The sequence below is a fragment of the Meles meles genome, chromosome 5, assembly GCF_922984935.1.
Source record: "Meles meles chromosome 5, mMelMel3.1 paternal haplotype, whole genome shotgun sequence".
NCBI lineage: Eukaryota > Metazoa > Chordata > Mammalia > Carnivora > Mustelidae > Meles > Meles meles.
This window is the reverse complement of record NC_060070.1, coordinates 66,794,017-66,806,909: the sequence shown is the minus strand read 5'-3', so window position 1 is coordinate 66,806,909 and position 12,893 is coordinate 66,794,017. Positions and strand designations below refer to the sequence as shown.

The following is a 12,893-nucleotide window of genomic DNA, read 5'->3' as shown; positions in this document are numbered from 1 at the left end:
AAGCTGTGTAATTTCCCAAGTGCCGAAGACAAGGGCTGCTCAGCTGCTTACAGAGATATACCAATTGCGCCCAGAGATATTAGGGAAAAACCAAATCAACTCACCATGAAAGAGCCGTTGCCAAAAGCTGCGTATGTATCTTTCTTCCCAGCTAGATATAGGCTCCACACTAACTTCTCATTAAACTAATTGGCTCATTCAGGCATGCTTTGCATTTCAAAAATGCAGAGGAGTTATAACTAATTATAATAACCAGTACTTGGCACATTCTCCATATTTTCAAAGTGTGTAACAAAGAAGAAGACTGTAATTAGCCTTCTCCACAGCTCTCAGAGATTTGAAAGGGTACTAATTCCTAGATTACCTACAAAAACCTGGCCCAGGCAGAAGTAGCTAGCCCACAGCCACATCGTGAAACTCTTGCTTAAATTGACCTGGGCTTTGATTTTAGTCTCCAGCCCATCTAGTAGGATTAAATATTAAGTTATGTCTACCTCCGATGGTTTGCTCAGATGCAGGGGCAGAGAGAAAGGCGGGGAAGGGGTAGGTTTTTCTGGTGACATTACAAACACGCAGAAGCAGCCAAAGCCACTGGATCCCAAGGAGAGGCATCCTTTGTCTGCCTGGCAGCTGGTGTCCAGATAAGATGTGAAGGGGAAACGGTACCAGGAGCGTGAAACCAACACCAACAGACATTTCCAAAGCTGCTGCCCCCAGGCAGAGAGAAGGCGAACACACTGAGGAAGACCGAGATGTGATCGGATGGACCAGGCTGGCTCAGGTGTGCTTTAAAAGGAAGATTTTACCTCACCAAGAAGGTGGTACCTTGACAGTTTTACCTGTGTCTCCAGACAAGGCCGCTGTGCTTTTGCTTCTGGCCAGGAACGAATGTGTGGGCGTCAGCAGTCTGTTAACAACGCTGCTCTCCCAGGGGCTGAGCTGCAGGCGGCGAGCTACACATCACCACATAAGCGAGATGTTAGAGGAATTCTTTCCGGGGGGCAGGAGGGGGCAAGAGCATCATACTTATTGCTTCTATATGCCAGGCCTTCAAGAGACGAGGCTCTCCAGGGAGGACAGCTGGCATAGGGTGTGGGAGACGGGAACTCTGCCCAAAGGAGGAGCTATTCTAAAATGTTGCCTTTCTTCAAGATGTTAAGTTTGTCACGGGCTCTACGTTAGTTTCATGGATGCAGACTTTGCTAACCACCCTCCTTTAGGAGTGAACAGGTAACAAAACCGAAATATGTCACCGTCTGGTTTGGCATGCAGTCATACCTATCTGACCTCATCGGGATGGGCAGAGGACTAAGTGGCACACACCTTAGCCAAAGGGCTTCCTAAGGATCCTGAATCATCAACTCCAACACAGGCTTTGGCAGCTTACTGCAAGAGTGCACTTCTATACAACTATAGATGGAAAGGGTCTCTGTCACATTTTGCTAGATGTCCATGAACTGCTACTTCGTCAACTGGGGGGAAATTAGATCTAATAAAAGGATAGAGGGCTCAGGCAAAGTTCTGTCTGGGATTTCCTTTCCACTCAGCAAAGCCAGGTTCTTTCAGGTCCCTGTTTGACAACAACGTAAACATTCTGGTGGAGGACAAGGTAAAACTGAAGCAGGATGAAATTAAATAGAAAAACCAAAATCCAATATAAACGTAATGTGAGAAATTACTAGTGGATGTGCAAACATTCCACAAAATAAATTTAAAACAATGCAGTGAATATAGTCCCAAACTGTACTGGGGCTTGTGGAAAGACCACTGTTGGGGAATGCATGCTAATTATAAATTAAAGATTTTGCTGATATTGTTAGCTTCCAGTGGTGGCCCATGAAAACATAGAAGCTACTTTCCAAAAATATCAGGGAAGGAGCTTGCAAAATCCTGTAAGTACCACTAAAGTAAGGTAACCATACATCTTTATCTAAGGGCACACTCCCTAGTCACTGATGAAAGTCTTTAAAACTGTCTAAACCTGACAAGGCCAGTTCTGATAACAGCAGGTGCAAATCCTCTTATCTCTGGAGCGATTGTTCATTTAATAATCTTTTGTATGTTGTATTTTAAAGGAATGACATTTAAATTCTAAAAAAAACTAGTTTTAGTTAACAGAAGTTACCTGATGTGAAATGTTGGTATAAGAAATATCTGCTCTCATTTGAAAGGAACTACCAACCTTCGGTAAGTACCTTAATTATCTGACTTTATTTTTTTTAAAGTGGTTATTTTGATCAAGGCTGCGGTGAATTTAAGAATTAATGAATTATTTATTAGATTTTCTGTTAATAGGAGAGTCTTCACAGTTAAATTAAATCTTACCTGACAGACATAAATAAAAGGATTATATCAATACATACATGTTGTATATATACAATTATATATGTAACAGAATAACAGTTACATGGCAGAATGACAATGGAACAAGGGCTGCTATAATATGGCTGTGTGTGTATGTGAGCACCAACAATGGCACTGAATGTCAATTAAAAGTACTATACAGTCACACAAGAAAGCCAACAGGGAAGAGTGAGGAGGATGAAATGAAAATATTCAACAGAACTATATTTTTTCAAGTAGATGAGAAGGGAAAGAAGAGAGGAATGCTTCCTTTCCTTGATAAACTCTGCAGGATGACTGGTTCACAACTGCAGAGATGGTTAACTATTGGGAAGACATGTCTTTTCTTGCCCCCTAGATTAACAAGTTCATTAACTTTATTTTTGTGAGTCTTCAAAGCAACAACCAAAGAATCTGCCTCAAATGAAGATTCAAAACCCTTTTTGACTTGTGTTTAAAACAAATCCGAAGAGATTTGTTTCATAGATCTGACAGCCTGAATGAAAGATTTTGCCAGAAGGAACATGGTTCTGCTTCTATGTTCATTACTATGCCCTGAATGAGAGAGAGAGAGAGAGAGAGAGAGATCTCTTTCGTAAGATAACTTTTTAGTAAAGGTTAGGACAGGAGAGTTAGTTTATGCCCCCCCACCCACCACCTGAAGAGGTGCCTGATTTTAAGATGACAAGCTTCTGAAGAAAGGGATATTAATTTTCATGAAATAATTTTTAGTACTGATCCTACTTAAGCACAATGAGATATTGACAACTCCTATAACAGACCATCTGGACCAGGGGAGGCACACAAACACAGATATTTGTATTATGGTGTTCTTCCAAATGCAGGAAATCACTGTTCAGTTTCAGATGGGTGCCATGCAAAAATCAGGCAAGTGTTGCCAAATCCTGATAGTTCGTGAAAAGCGGGAAACCCAAATGTTATAGGAGATATTCCATTTTTAGTATGATGGCAGTGAATTCAAATCAAAACAAGAACAAAAAACCCTGCTCAGGTCCAACAGAACCTGCCTGTGGACAGAATGCAGCTCTACCACCAGGTCCTGTGATAGAGATTCTAGGGGAAAATGTATGGAGTGATTTTAGTAATTTCATTTCTTGCTTTTTTGGAAACTCCTTCCCCTTCCTTGAGAAAAATCTGGTTAAGTAGGTAGCTTAAGAATATTAAGAAACACACGTTTTTAATGAAAAAATTTCCAGTGGCAAAAATCTCTCTATTGCAGCACTTATAAAAATCTTTGTTAATCAGAGGTTTCCTTTAACTCAGGTCATTTTCTCAGTCTATATAACACTACATTCAAGTGTGACAACCCAAATATTTAAAAACAAGTAGGGCACAGGCATAGAGCTAATGGATGCCATGCATTAGGTCTGGAGGACTTAGGGAAGCACAGCTTGGGGAAGTGGTTATTTACCAAATAGTATGGGAATATTTCAGTATTTTTAATAACCAGGAGAGTATTCCGGCTGAATGTCAACCTTGATAGCGTCAGAGTCTCAATTTAGCATCAGCCTGAAGGCCTGTGCTGTAGGGCTGAGAAAGCTCAGACAATCTAGTAAATGGTGTACACCCTTTATAGATGAGTCTGTAAAAGCCTCTAATTTAATAATTTGATAAGAATGCTTCATAATTTAATAAAGCATAACAAACTTTTAAAAATAGCAGAAAAAAGGGGTGCCTGGTGGCTCAGTGGGTTAAGCCTCTGCCTTCGGCTCAGGTCATGATCTCAGAGTCCTGGGATCGAGCCCCGCATCGGGCTCTCTGCTCCGCAGGGAGCCTGCTTCCTCCTCTCTCTCTGCCTGCCTCTCTGCCTAGTTGTGATTTCTCTCTGTCAAATAAATAAAAAATATTTTTAAAAAAGTTTAAAAAAATAGCAGAAAAAATAAAGAGAGCAGAAAATAAAATCAACGAAATTACTTAAATTTATCAATTAGAGAAGTTCAAATTCAGAAGAATTTCTGTTTTCATTAAAAGGCCCGACCCCTCACTGTCCCACTGAAAATTTTGGTTAACTTAAAAACAAACAAACAAACAAATAAAACAATGCTTCCTGACCCATGTGGGAACACCTGGATGAACTAAATCTTCCTTCCTGGCCAAACTTGACTTTGCCTATTGGACCCAGAAGTGGTGGTTCACGGTTCTTTTGACGAGGGGGCAGAGAAGCAGAACTCCCAAATTTAGTGCTCTCCCTCCGATCCTATTAGTCCAGCTTAGGATTCTACTGATAGACCCCATGATTCAAGAGGCAGTTTCCTGGACCTGGCTGTTGAACTTCCCTTGATCCTTAACCTCACTCAAAGGAAGAATGCATACAGTCAAGGTTGATGTAAGGAAGGACCACCCTGAAGGCAAGAACTGAAGATTCAGTGTAGCAAAAACATGGGTTAGGAGCTGGTGATCTCTGTGCTAGATCCTTTCTCCAACAGTTAGTTTGTAGAATATTAAATCAGGTCTTTCACCTCTGCCCATCATCTCTGGAACTCTGTTACCCCAACTGGAGCAGATGAGCCATCCAATAAAACTCTCCCAGTTCTAAGATCCTATTAAGAACATCCAATCAGACACGATCAGGCAGAATCTATTAAACAATCCTGTTACTAGCTGACAAATCACTGTCGTCCCATAGAAGGGTGGTAGGATATTGTTCAGTTTATTGCCCACCTACCCCTATTGCAGCTGTAGAACTGCAGGAGGCAGTAGGTAAGGTTTGACTTCAAAGTGCTGTAAAATCCCAATTGCAGTTTGTCTTAGACACAGGTTCACAAAAGTATGAAATTGAAGTGCTAAGTAAGTGATCAAATCCAAAGAAAAGATGAGTGGACAACTCTAAGAACAGCACTCGTACGTTATATTTTATACTAAGGGAATGGGTTTGAAAATAAAGGCTATTTATGAAAGGAATGTTAATTCGCAATACTTTTCTCTAACATATAGAAGGCCCCTAAATCTAGTATCCATGATTTAGGCAAATTAGTTAAAGAAAAAAAAAAAAAAAGGAATGGTTTAGGTTAAAATGCAAGTATAGGAAATTGTTCAACATGTAGTGCTTTAAGAGATTAGTCATTAGTTATAATAACATCAACACATATAATATTGTACATTATAATGACACAACTTTTATACAATACAAAATACATCAATACACATACACACATACAGAACAAGCACACACTGAATTCTTTTTAAAGACTATAAACACTGAATGTTTCCCAATCAGTTTCTTACAAAGCATTGAAAATATCACAATTTGTTACTTTTAGAGAGTATGTGTTTTTATATTGCATAATAATTCTTTGGCTTTCTAATTTAAAATGAATTTAAGTTCTATAAAACCATAGCTTATCTTAAAAACTTGATTTTTGCTTCTATGAGATATAAATATGTAAAACAAAACTTAAATTTTTATCAATAACTCAACATTCATGTACTGTAAATCCATGGGATGAATAAAACTCAAAATTCAAATAAAACATTAACTGGAGGGCTATGATTATTAAAAGTTGTAGGAAGCGTCAATGATGATATTCTTGAAGTTATGCCAAATCCCTTAAGAGCAAAATGAATGGACACCAAAAATCAATCACACGCACACACAAGAAATGCAGTAAGCAAGGTTTGGTTAAATGAGAAATCAAATAGCAAAATGAAATCTACCAACATGAATCACTTAAGATTTTTTAGAAAGTCAAAGCTTGGAATTCCCAAAGTACAGATGAAAGTCAAAGACAACATGATTGAAGTGAAATAAATGTTCGTAACAAAGGTTATTGGCATGTTGGTGGATAAGTGGGTGATTTCTGGAGTTGTAAACTCATTTACTAAAAAGTTGAGAAGCACCGCTTTCATCACTGCTAAATGCAACCATTCAGCCAAGTTCTAAAATGAGCAAGTTCTTGTCGCAAGGGAAATGCTGTTCAGCCGTTTATTGCTTTTTTACTCTGAAGTTTTGTTCTTCCTATTTAAGAAACGTAGGGAAAGCAACTTCAGATGCTTATTGTTAGCTGTAAACATCCAGAAAAAAAAAAAAGCATTAAGTAAATAACAGAACACTTTTTTTTTTTTTTTCCTTTTGACTGTACCTCTATCTGGAGAATTTAGTAAAGTTGCAGATGAAGAGGAGAGCCGCTTGCTAATGACGGGATCAACATGTTTCGAAAGATTCATGGTGGAAACTGACCGCCTGTCTGGATCTAAAACAAATGGAGATAATGCTAATTGACAGCCGGCATGCAGGATTGCAATTTCCTACTTTACTGATGGGAGGAGAAACTAGGATTGGATGCTTTCAGCTCTATTACTAGATCTTACATAATAGCACAGTTTTCTAAGTGGACATCTTGAAGGTAACTTAAAGGTTAGAAATACAATTCATTTTTCTCATAGGATAAAATAAATATTTAGCACACCAGTTTGTCAGCCAGGGAAATTCAAGCATATTGTTATAATACAACAGACAGACGAGGACCACAGGCAGGCCAGTGGAGGGTAGCTAAAATAATGGGGCAGACCATACAACAAGGAAGGGATTGTGAAAGTGGGTGCCCTTAGAATTTCCCCAGCCAGGAACAAAGGGGTAGTAATGAGGCTGGTGAAATAGAATGCAAACACTAGGAAAAAAGAAAAAGAAAAAAAAAAAAAAAAAAAAAAAAAGAACTCCAGGTTCTATGCTTTGCTGCTTCTTTTTCTTGCACAGTTACTTTACCCAGGGCACTAAAGTTCATTACAGAAAAACAAATTGAAAAGAAAGAAGAAGAAAGACTCTAGGTGTGGAACTGAAGGCCACTGTATAATTTCTTTTTAAAAAGTCTACAAGTAACCACACCTCTGGGCCTATCACACACAGTTTCGGGTGGTTTACAAATGTAGAACCCGCTCACGAAACTGACAGTAATATCAAGGAAATGAGAATTCTTTAAGTTTATTAATAATACTGTTGATCCTGTAGGTGAGTAATTTCCGAGTAATTCTTAAAGTTCAGAGAAAAGATACAAGGCAAAAATCAGCTCTGTTCATCTGCTGTCTGTACGGTGGAACCAAGGGGTCTGTCACCAGGCTCATTAGGAGAGATCATGTTCTGTGAATAAAACCGCATCGAATAAAAGTCTAAAAGTCTCATTATATTTATTATTTATTTATTATTATTATATTTATTTACGAGGGCAAGTAGATGTTCTGACCTATGACCTATGACCAAAGTTAAAAGGTTTTTGCCATATTTTGTTTTCTATTGCTATTTCTATTGCTAGCTTCTTCTAGCTAAAAACAAAAAATAATCCTCGTGGTAGATGCCTTTAAAACCCAGTTCCCATTGGTCTAAGAAACAGTGGTAGTCAAAAATTTTTCAGTAAATGCCCCTCCACAGAATAACCATTTGTGGCCACTATTGACAGCGTATGGGGGATAAACAAGTCTTCTAGCAACATCAGACATTCCAATCTCTACTGGGATGCATTTGTACGGTTGAAGCCACTCGAATTATAAAACAAACAAACCCAGACATCAAGCCTGTGACGTCAATTAACCCTTAACTGATAGGCTCTTGGGGCAATCCTGAAGATTTAGGATAAAATATCAAAAGGAACATTTTAAGGATCAAGTGTAAAGTCCAGGGACACAAGGAAGGATAACAAAAGCCATTTCTGGGTGACTGACAGCGACACATTTCCTGATACTGTGTTTGCATGTTCAGCTGTAGCTGGGGACATTGTGTTTCCATGCAGGCCTGCTCTGCATGGTGAAAATGACGGAGCTATAACATGTATTTCTTTGATAACTTAATATAATAAGACTGTTTTTAATCACTTCTTTTGCTTGCTGAACAAAATACAAATTCACGAAAAGGAAGAATGAGTTTAAAAAAATTTACAAAGCCGTGCTAGTGGATGTGTGGACAGTAAGGCAACACACTGATTTAATCTGGATTAAATTTAATTTCTAAGATCTATTTTTTGGTCAGCAAACACTGACTGAGTGCCCAACCTGAGTGAGGCATTGTCATAAAGGAGTAAGACCAGGTCACCGCTCTTCAGATCATAGTAGATCATGGCGACCTTGGAGAAGGCAAATTCCAATTACTTCCAGCCTTCTCCGTTGTGGTACAGCAGCAATTTTCTCTAATTCACAGCCCATATAAAAACGGATATTACCCAAGAGCTAACAAATACAGCGCTAGCTTCTCTTGCTCTGAGTGGCAGAATTAAAGGCCATATACTAAACTCTGAGTGTGGAAGCAAGAAAAAGTAAGGTTATAAAGAATACACCATGGTAGCTTTTCCTGCATGGAATATATATGCAAAACTGCCCCTAGAATAAAATAGCACACATAAATGAGCCTTATGATTACAGATTTGACACCTGCTCCACCAACTACCACTGGGTCCCCAAGAGCCAAGGGAAAAACAAAAAAGTGCTTTTGAATATGGTTCAACATCAGAGGAAAGTAAGCTGTGATAAATTGGTTTTAGAATTTTTAAAATAAAGGGATTCTATTGGATGCATCGAATGTTAGGAATGCAAGAATAGAGCAAACAAAAATCCACAGTATTTAGATTAAAACTAAGAGCAGAGAACAGCAGTACTGACAGGGGTGGGGCTGGGATGGGGTTGGGGAGTGCAAACTGGATGTACTTTGATCCCGGGTCACTTATTAACTATGAAAACACTTTTTAAAGGTTTTCTCCAAAATGATCACTTAGAGAGAAAGTAAACACATCACATGTCATTATATTATTTCAACACCTTCAAGTCACCGGAGTTCTATCATCGCACTTCAGAAACACTGTGCCATATCCCAGATCTAGGTCTATGCGACAGGATATTAAGCATGCATTATGACTAAGTGATGATTCAGCTACTGACGGACTGGCCCTAGGTGGGAGGTGCTAGCTACAGGTCAGGCAATCAGCAACCACGGGGATGTCTGTACCAGCTTTTCTAGTACCACCAAGAGTTGGGAAGTGGTGGTCCAGGCCTGCTAAATCGAGAAAGGTGAATGATGATTCAACAAAACCACCTGGGGACAGAATGTAAGACAATGATTTTTCAAAGTAAATAATAATAAAAAAAAAGTTATTAGACTCACACAGATGAAAAAGAACTCACATGCTATATAAAATTCAAGGTGTATTGAATTTACAGTACAAAAATAAAGCCTCTCACTGGTCCAAATTTCAGTGTGATTTTACGTCTGTTCGAGAACAAGGGAATGGCTGAGACATTCCTGGCTCTAGTTTCAGAACCTGCGCTTTCGCCCGCAGAACATTTAACGCTGCACACGCTTTATGGTCTGAAAACGCAAGATCAGAGTATCAATCATATCAATTCTGCTATGATTCTTCCAGAGAAGATGATAAAATCGGCTTATTCCATCATCCTGGAATCCTAATGCAAATGATTACTTAAAATAATATAGTGTGCAAACTGCATGTTTTCTTAGAAACACTGCATAGATTTCTATCTCTTCGAGGAACTGTGTAACAGAAGAGAAAAGCAGCCTGTGTTAAAGGAGAGAACCTTTTCTTCTTACCTCTATCACCCTCTTATCCTCAAACAGTAGGAGCAGAATTTATAGTTTAATTATTTCAGCACGATTTTTGTTTTGGAAATACAGGCTTAGAGAAAAGCAACTGCCCTTTTGATGTCCAGGAAGAAAGGAGTGATTTTCCAAAGCAATCAAGATTTGTGTACCTGCACTGTGGATGTTGGGGCTCCCGTGGAGTGGGCCTCCCCATGACCACCGGTTATGCTTCTGTTTTGGCTTCTGGCTCCTTTCCATCGTCCGTCGTACAACAGCTTCGTGGCGTTCCTTAAATGGAACAGAGGAGCAGTGATTAGATTCAACCTGGTTATTGGAGGCTTCTTCAACTGAAGGCAGAATGGAGTAAAGGTACTACTGAAATTTTAACTGGAGAACTCCTACCTCCTAACCTTTACACCTTATCTCAGGACAGGAATAACATCAGCCTGGGAGGGTTACGGGAAACCATCAGGTTCCAGCTGCCAGAGCCCCTGGGAGAAGGATGGGTACTTAAATCAGCAACCCTTGTTATTACTACCAGGAGCACGGTGCATTCACATAGGCACAGTGGCGCAGGTCTTAGCTTGAGCAGATGCTGAACAAATGTGGTACCGTATCTTAAAAAACAATGGCATTGAGAATCTAGGCACGTGGGTAAGCCCGACTCCTTGACTTAACTGAGATGTGATTTACTCATTCTGAGTCCACACATTCATTTTTTTTAGAAACTGACATATAAACGCTCAAGGGTTCAGTAAAGATTAAATGAGCCAATCTATGTGAAAACTTTTGCATGCAGGAAAGCCTGATAGTTTCACACAAATGAACAGAACACAAGTAAGTTACAGCTCTAGTCCACGGACCTGGGCTTTTGAAGTTTTTAGGGAAGTCATTGTAACAATCATACCATTCGCCACCTGCCCTCCATACCCCAACCCCTCCAGAAGCTGTGGTTATCTATAAACTGATGACTTAATGCTGCTAGGCATCCCAGTGCCGTAATGGAAGGTCTTACGGTAAATGTGCCACATTTCTGGAGCAGACAGACTTCCCCTTCGCTGCCCGGGCCGGCCTCTTACTTTGTCCTCCTCCAGCCTCTGCCTCCTCTTCTCCTCCACAGCAGCCCTCCTCCGCTCCTCCTTCAGCCTCTGTTCTTCTAGTTTCTTCTTCCGCTCTTCCAGGTGCTTTTCATAGTGCAGTCGGGCTCGCTCTTCCCGTTCTAACCAGATGATTTCTCTTGCAGCTTCAGGAGGGAAAACAAGGGAAATCATGCACAGGCTGGCTCAGAACTAGAACAGGTTCTAGGGTGCCTTTAACCGACTGGGGTGCCTCAGTCGGTTAAATGTTGGACTCCTGATTTAGGCTCGGGGATGATCTCGGGGTCGTGAGATCGAGCCTGCCCCTGGGGTTCTATGTTGGGCGTGGAGCCTGTCCCTCTGCCCGCCACCCCCTCACTCCCGCCGCTTGCCTGCACTCCCAGCAGAAAAACAAGAGAGTGTGCATAGGTAGTACTGTATAAATGGGCCACATTGAACAAATATGGGTTCTTTGGTTTTGTATTTGCCAAGCCTGGCCTTTGCTTTCCTTCAATTTTGAGGGAAAAAAGGCCACTGTTAATTTATAGCATAATTTGATATGCTAACAATGAGGTCTAAGAAGATGCCCTGAATTCTACTCTTCAGGAATCACTACAGTCCTCTCGTTTGGTGTGTTACCCTGATATGGTGCCCTCAAAACCAATAGTACCATTTGTCTCTCTTTTAAAAAATGTGATATCCTGCATATCACAAGCTGTGACTACAGTTGTTTGAACAGAGCACTGGCTCTCTGAAAGTGTTAACAGAATTTGGGAGAAAATCCCCAGAATGGATAGCTGATAAAAGATATATTAAACGCCTTACAGATTTATCACACTGAGTCAGCTAAGTGCTGTGGGAGAGTAAAGAAGCAGCTCTATGCTGGTTAGATAAATCGGACTACTAATATCATAGGCTGAATGAAAATACACAATTCAGAAAATATTGTTCAGGGATGGAGTGCTTCTTTTCTCCTTTACATGTACATGGTTCTTCCTCATCTTGGGGGAATACATACCCAACAAAACTTTTTTCTTTTCTTTTTTTTTTTTAGTACGATGCTTCCTTGACCCGTGATAACTAGACAGATCTTTAATATGAGCTATTAACACTGTTTGAAAAAGTGTCCAAACAAATTTAGAGCACAAGTCTTGAGGATAATACATGGCATATAAGTTAAAATGTTATTTTTTAAGAGAAAAAAAAACCCAGAATTCAGAACATTTCAATTTCCTCTAAATGTTTATTACTAAAGATCCTGCATTTCTGCTACCAGTAAAAGTTTCCAAAGATGTCCATTCGAGGAGACAAATCTACTGAAAGCCATCTGAATTGACTTCACTTGTGTGAACGGTCAAGAACAATCCCAGACGAGTTTATCTTGTGACAGCACTCATGGTGATGGCGGAGAGAACGGGGTTCTCCCAGCAGCTTTGTCACTAATGGGTGGTGAGATCTTAAGACACACTCATTTGAATTTCAGTTTTCTCTTGCCTAAAAGATGTGGGAATTGATTTTCAAGGTTTCTCCCAAGTTTAAAAGTCCATGGTGCTAAAGAAATTCTCAAGCCCAAGCTGAAAATTTACTTTAAATAGAAGCACATAGCATGTGCTCAATAAATATTTGCCGAGTGAGTGAATAAATAAAAACACTATGAGAATACACATTGAAAGTAACAGGTGGGAAACATAATTCTAATGTGTTTTAAGGGTGATTTTACTGAGATCACACACACTTGTAAACGTAGTATCTTTTGGTTTCATATGTGGGAATACCTTACCAACAGGCTTTCAATGATATTACACATTTCAGTTCATTTAAAAAGATGGATTTAGGGGGGAGGGGGATTAGGAGAGGGGGTGGGGATATGGACATTGGGGAGGGTATGTGCTATGGTGAGTGCTGTGGAGTGTGTAAACCTGGCAATTCACAGACCT

The 12,893-nt window shown here is 39.8% G+C and overlaps 1 protein-coding gene across 12 annotated transcripts in view; it reads right to left on the bottom strand.

The window, feature by feature from the left end:
- The window catches only part of MAP7 (microtubule associated protein 7), a 167,813-nt gene that overhangs the window by 28,972 nt on the left and 125,948 nt on the right, over positions 1-12,893 (bottom strand). For 7 of the 12 annotated variants that reach the window (XM_046004606.1, XM_046004610.1, XM_046004607.1 and 4 more), the window contains 4 exons: positions 10,960-11,123; positions 10,051-10,168; positions 6,444-6,554; positions 840-953 (listed from right to left, as the gene is read on the bottom strand). In XM_046004606.1, coding sequence (XP_045860562.1) covers positions 840-953; positions 6,444-6,554; positions 10,051-10,168; positions 10,960-11,123 — 507 coding nt within the window. The remainder of the gene's footprint in view (positions 1-839; positions 954-6,443; positions 6,555-10,050; positions 10,169-10,959; positions 11,124-12,893) is intronic. The other 5 variants (XM_046004608.1, XM_046004609.1, XM_046004615.1 and 2 more) reach the window with 1 other exon arrangement.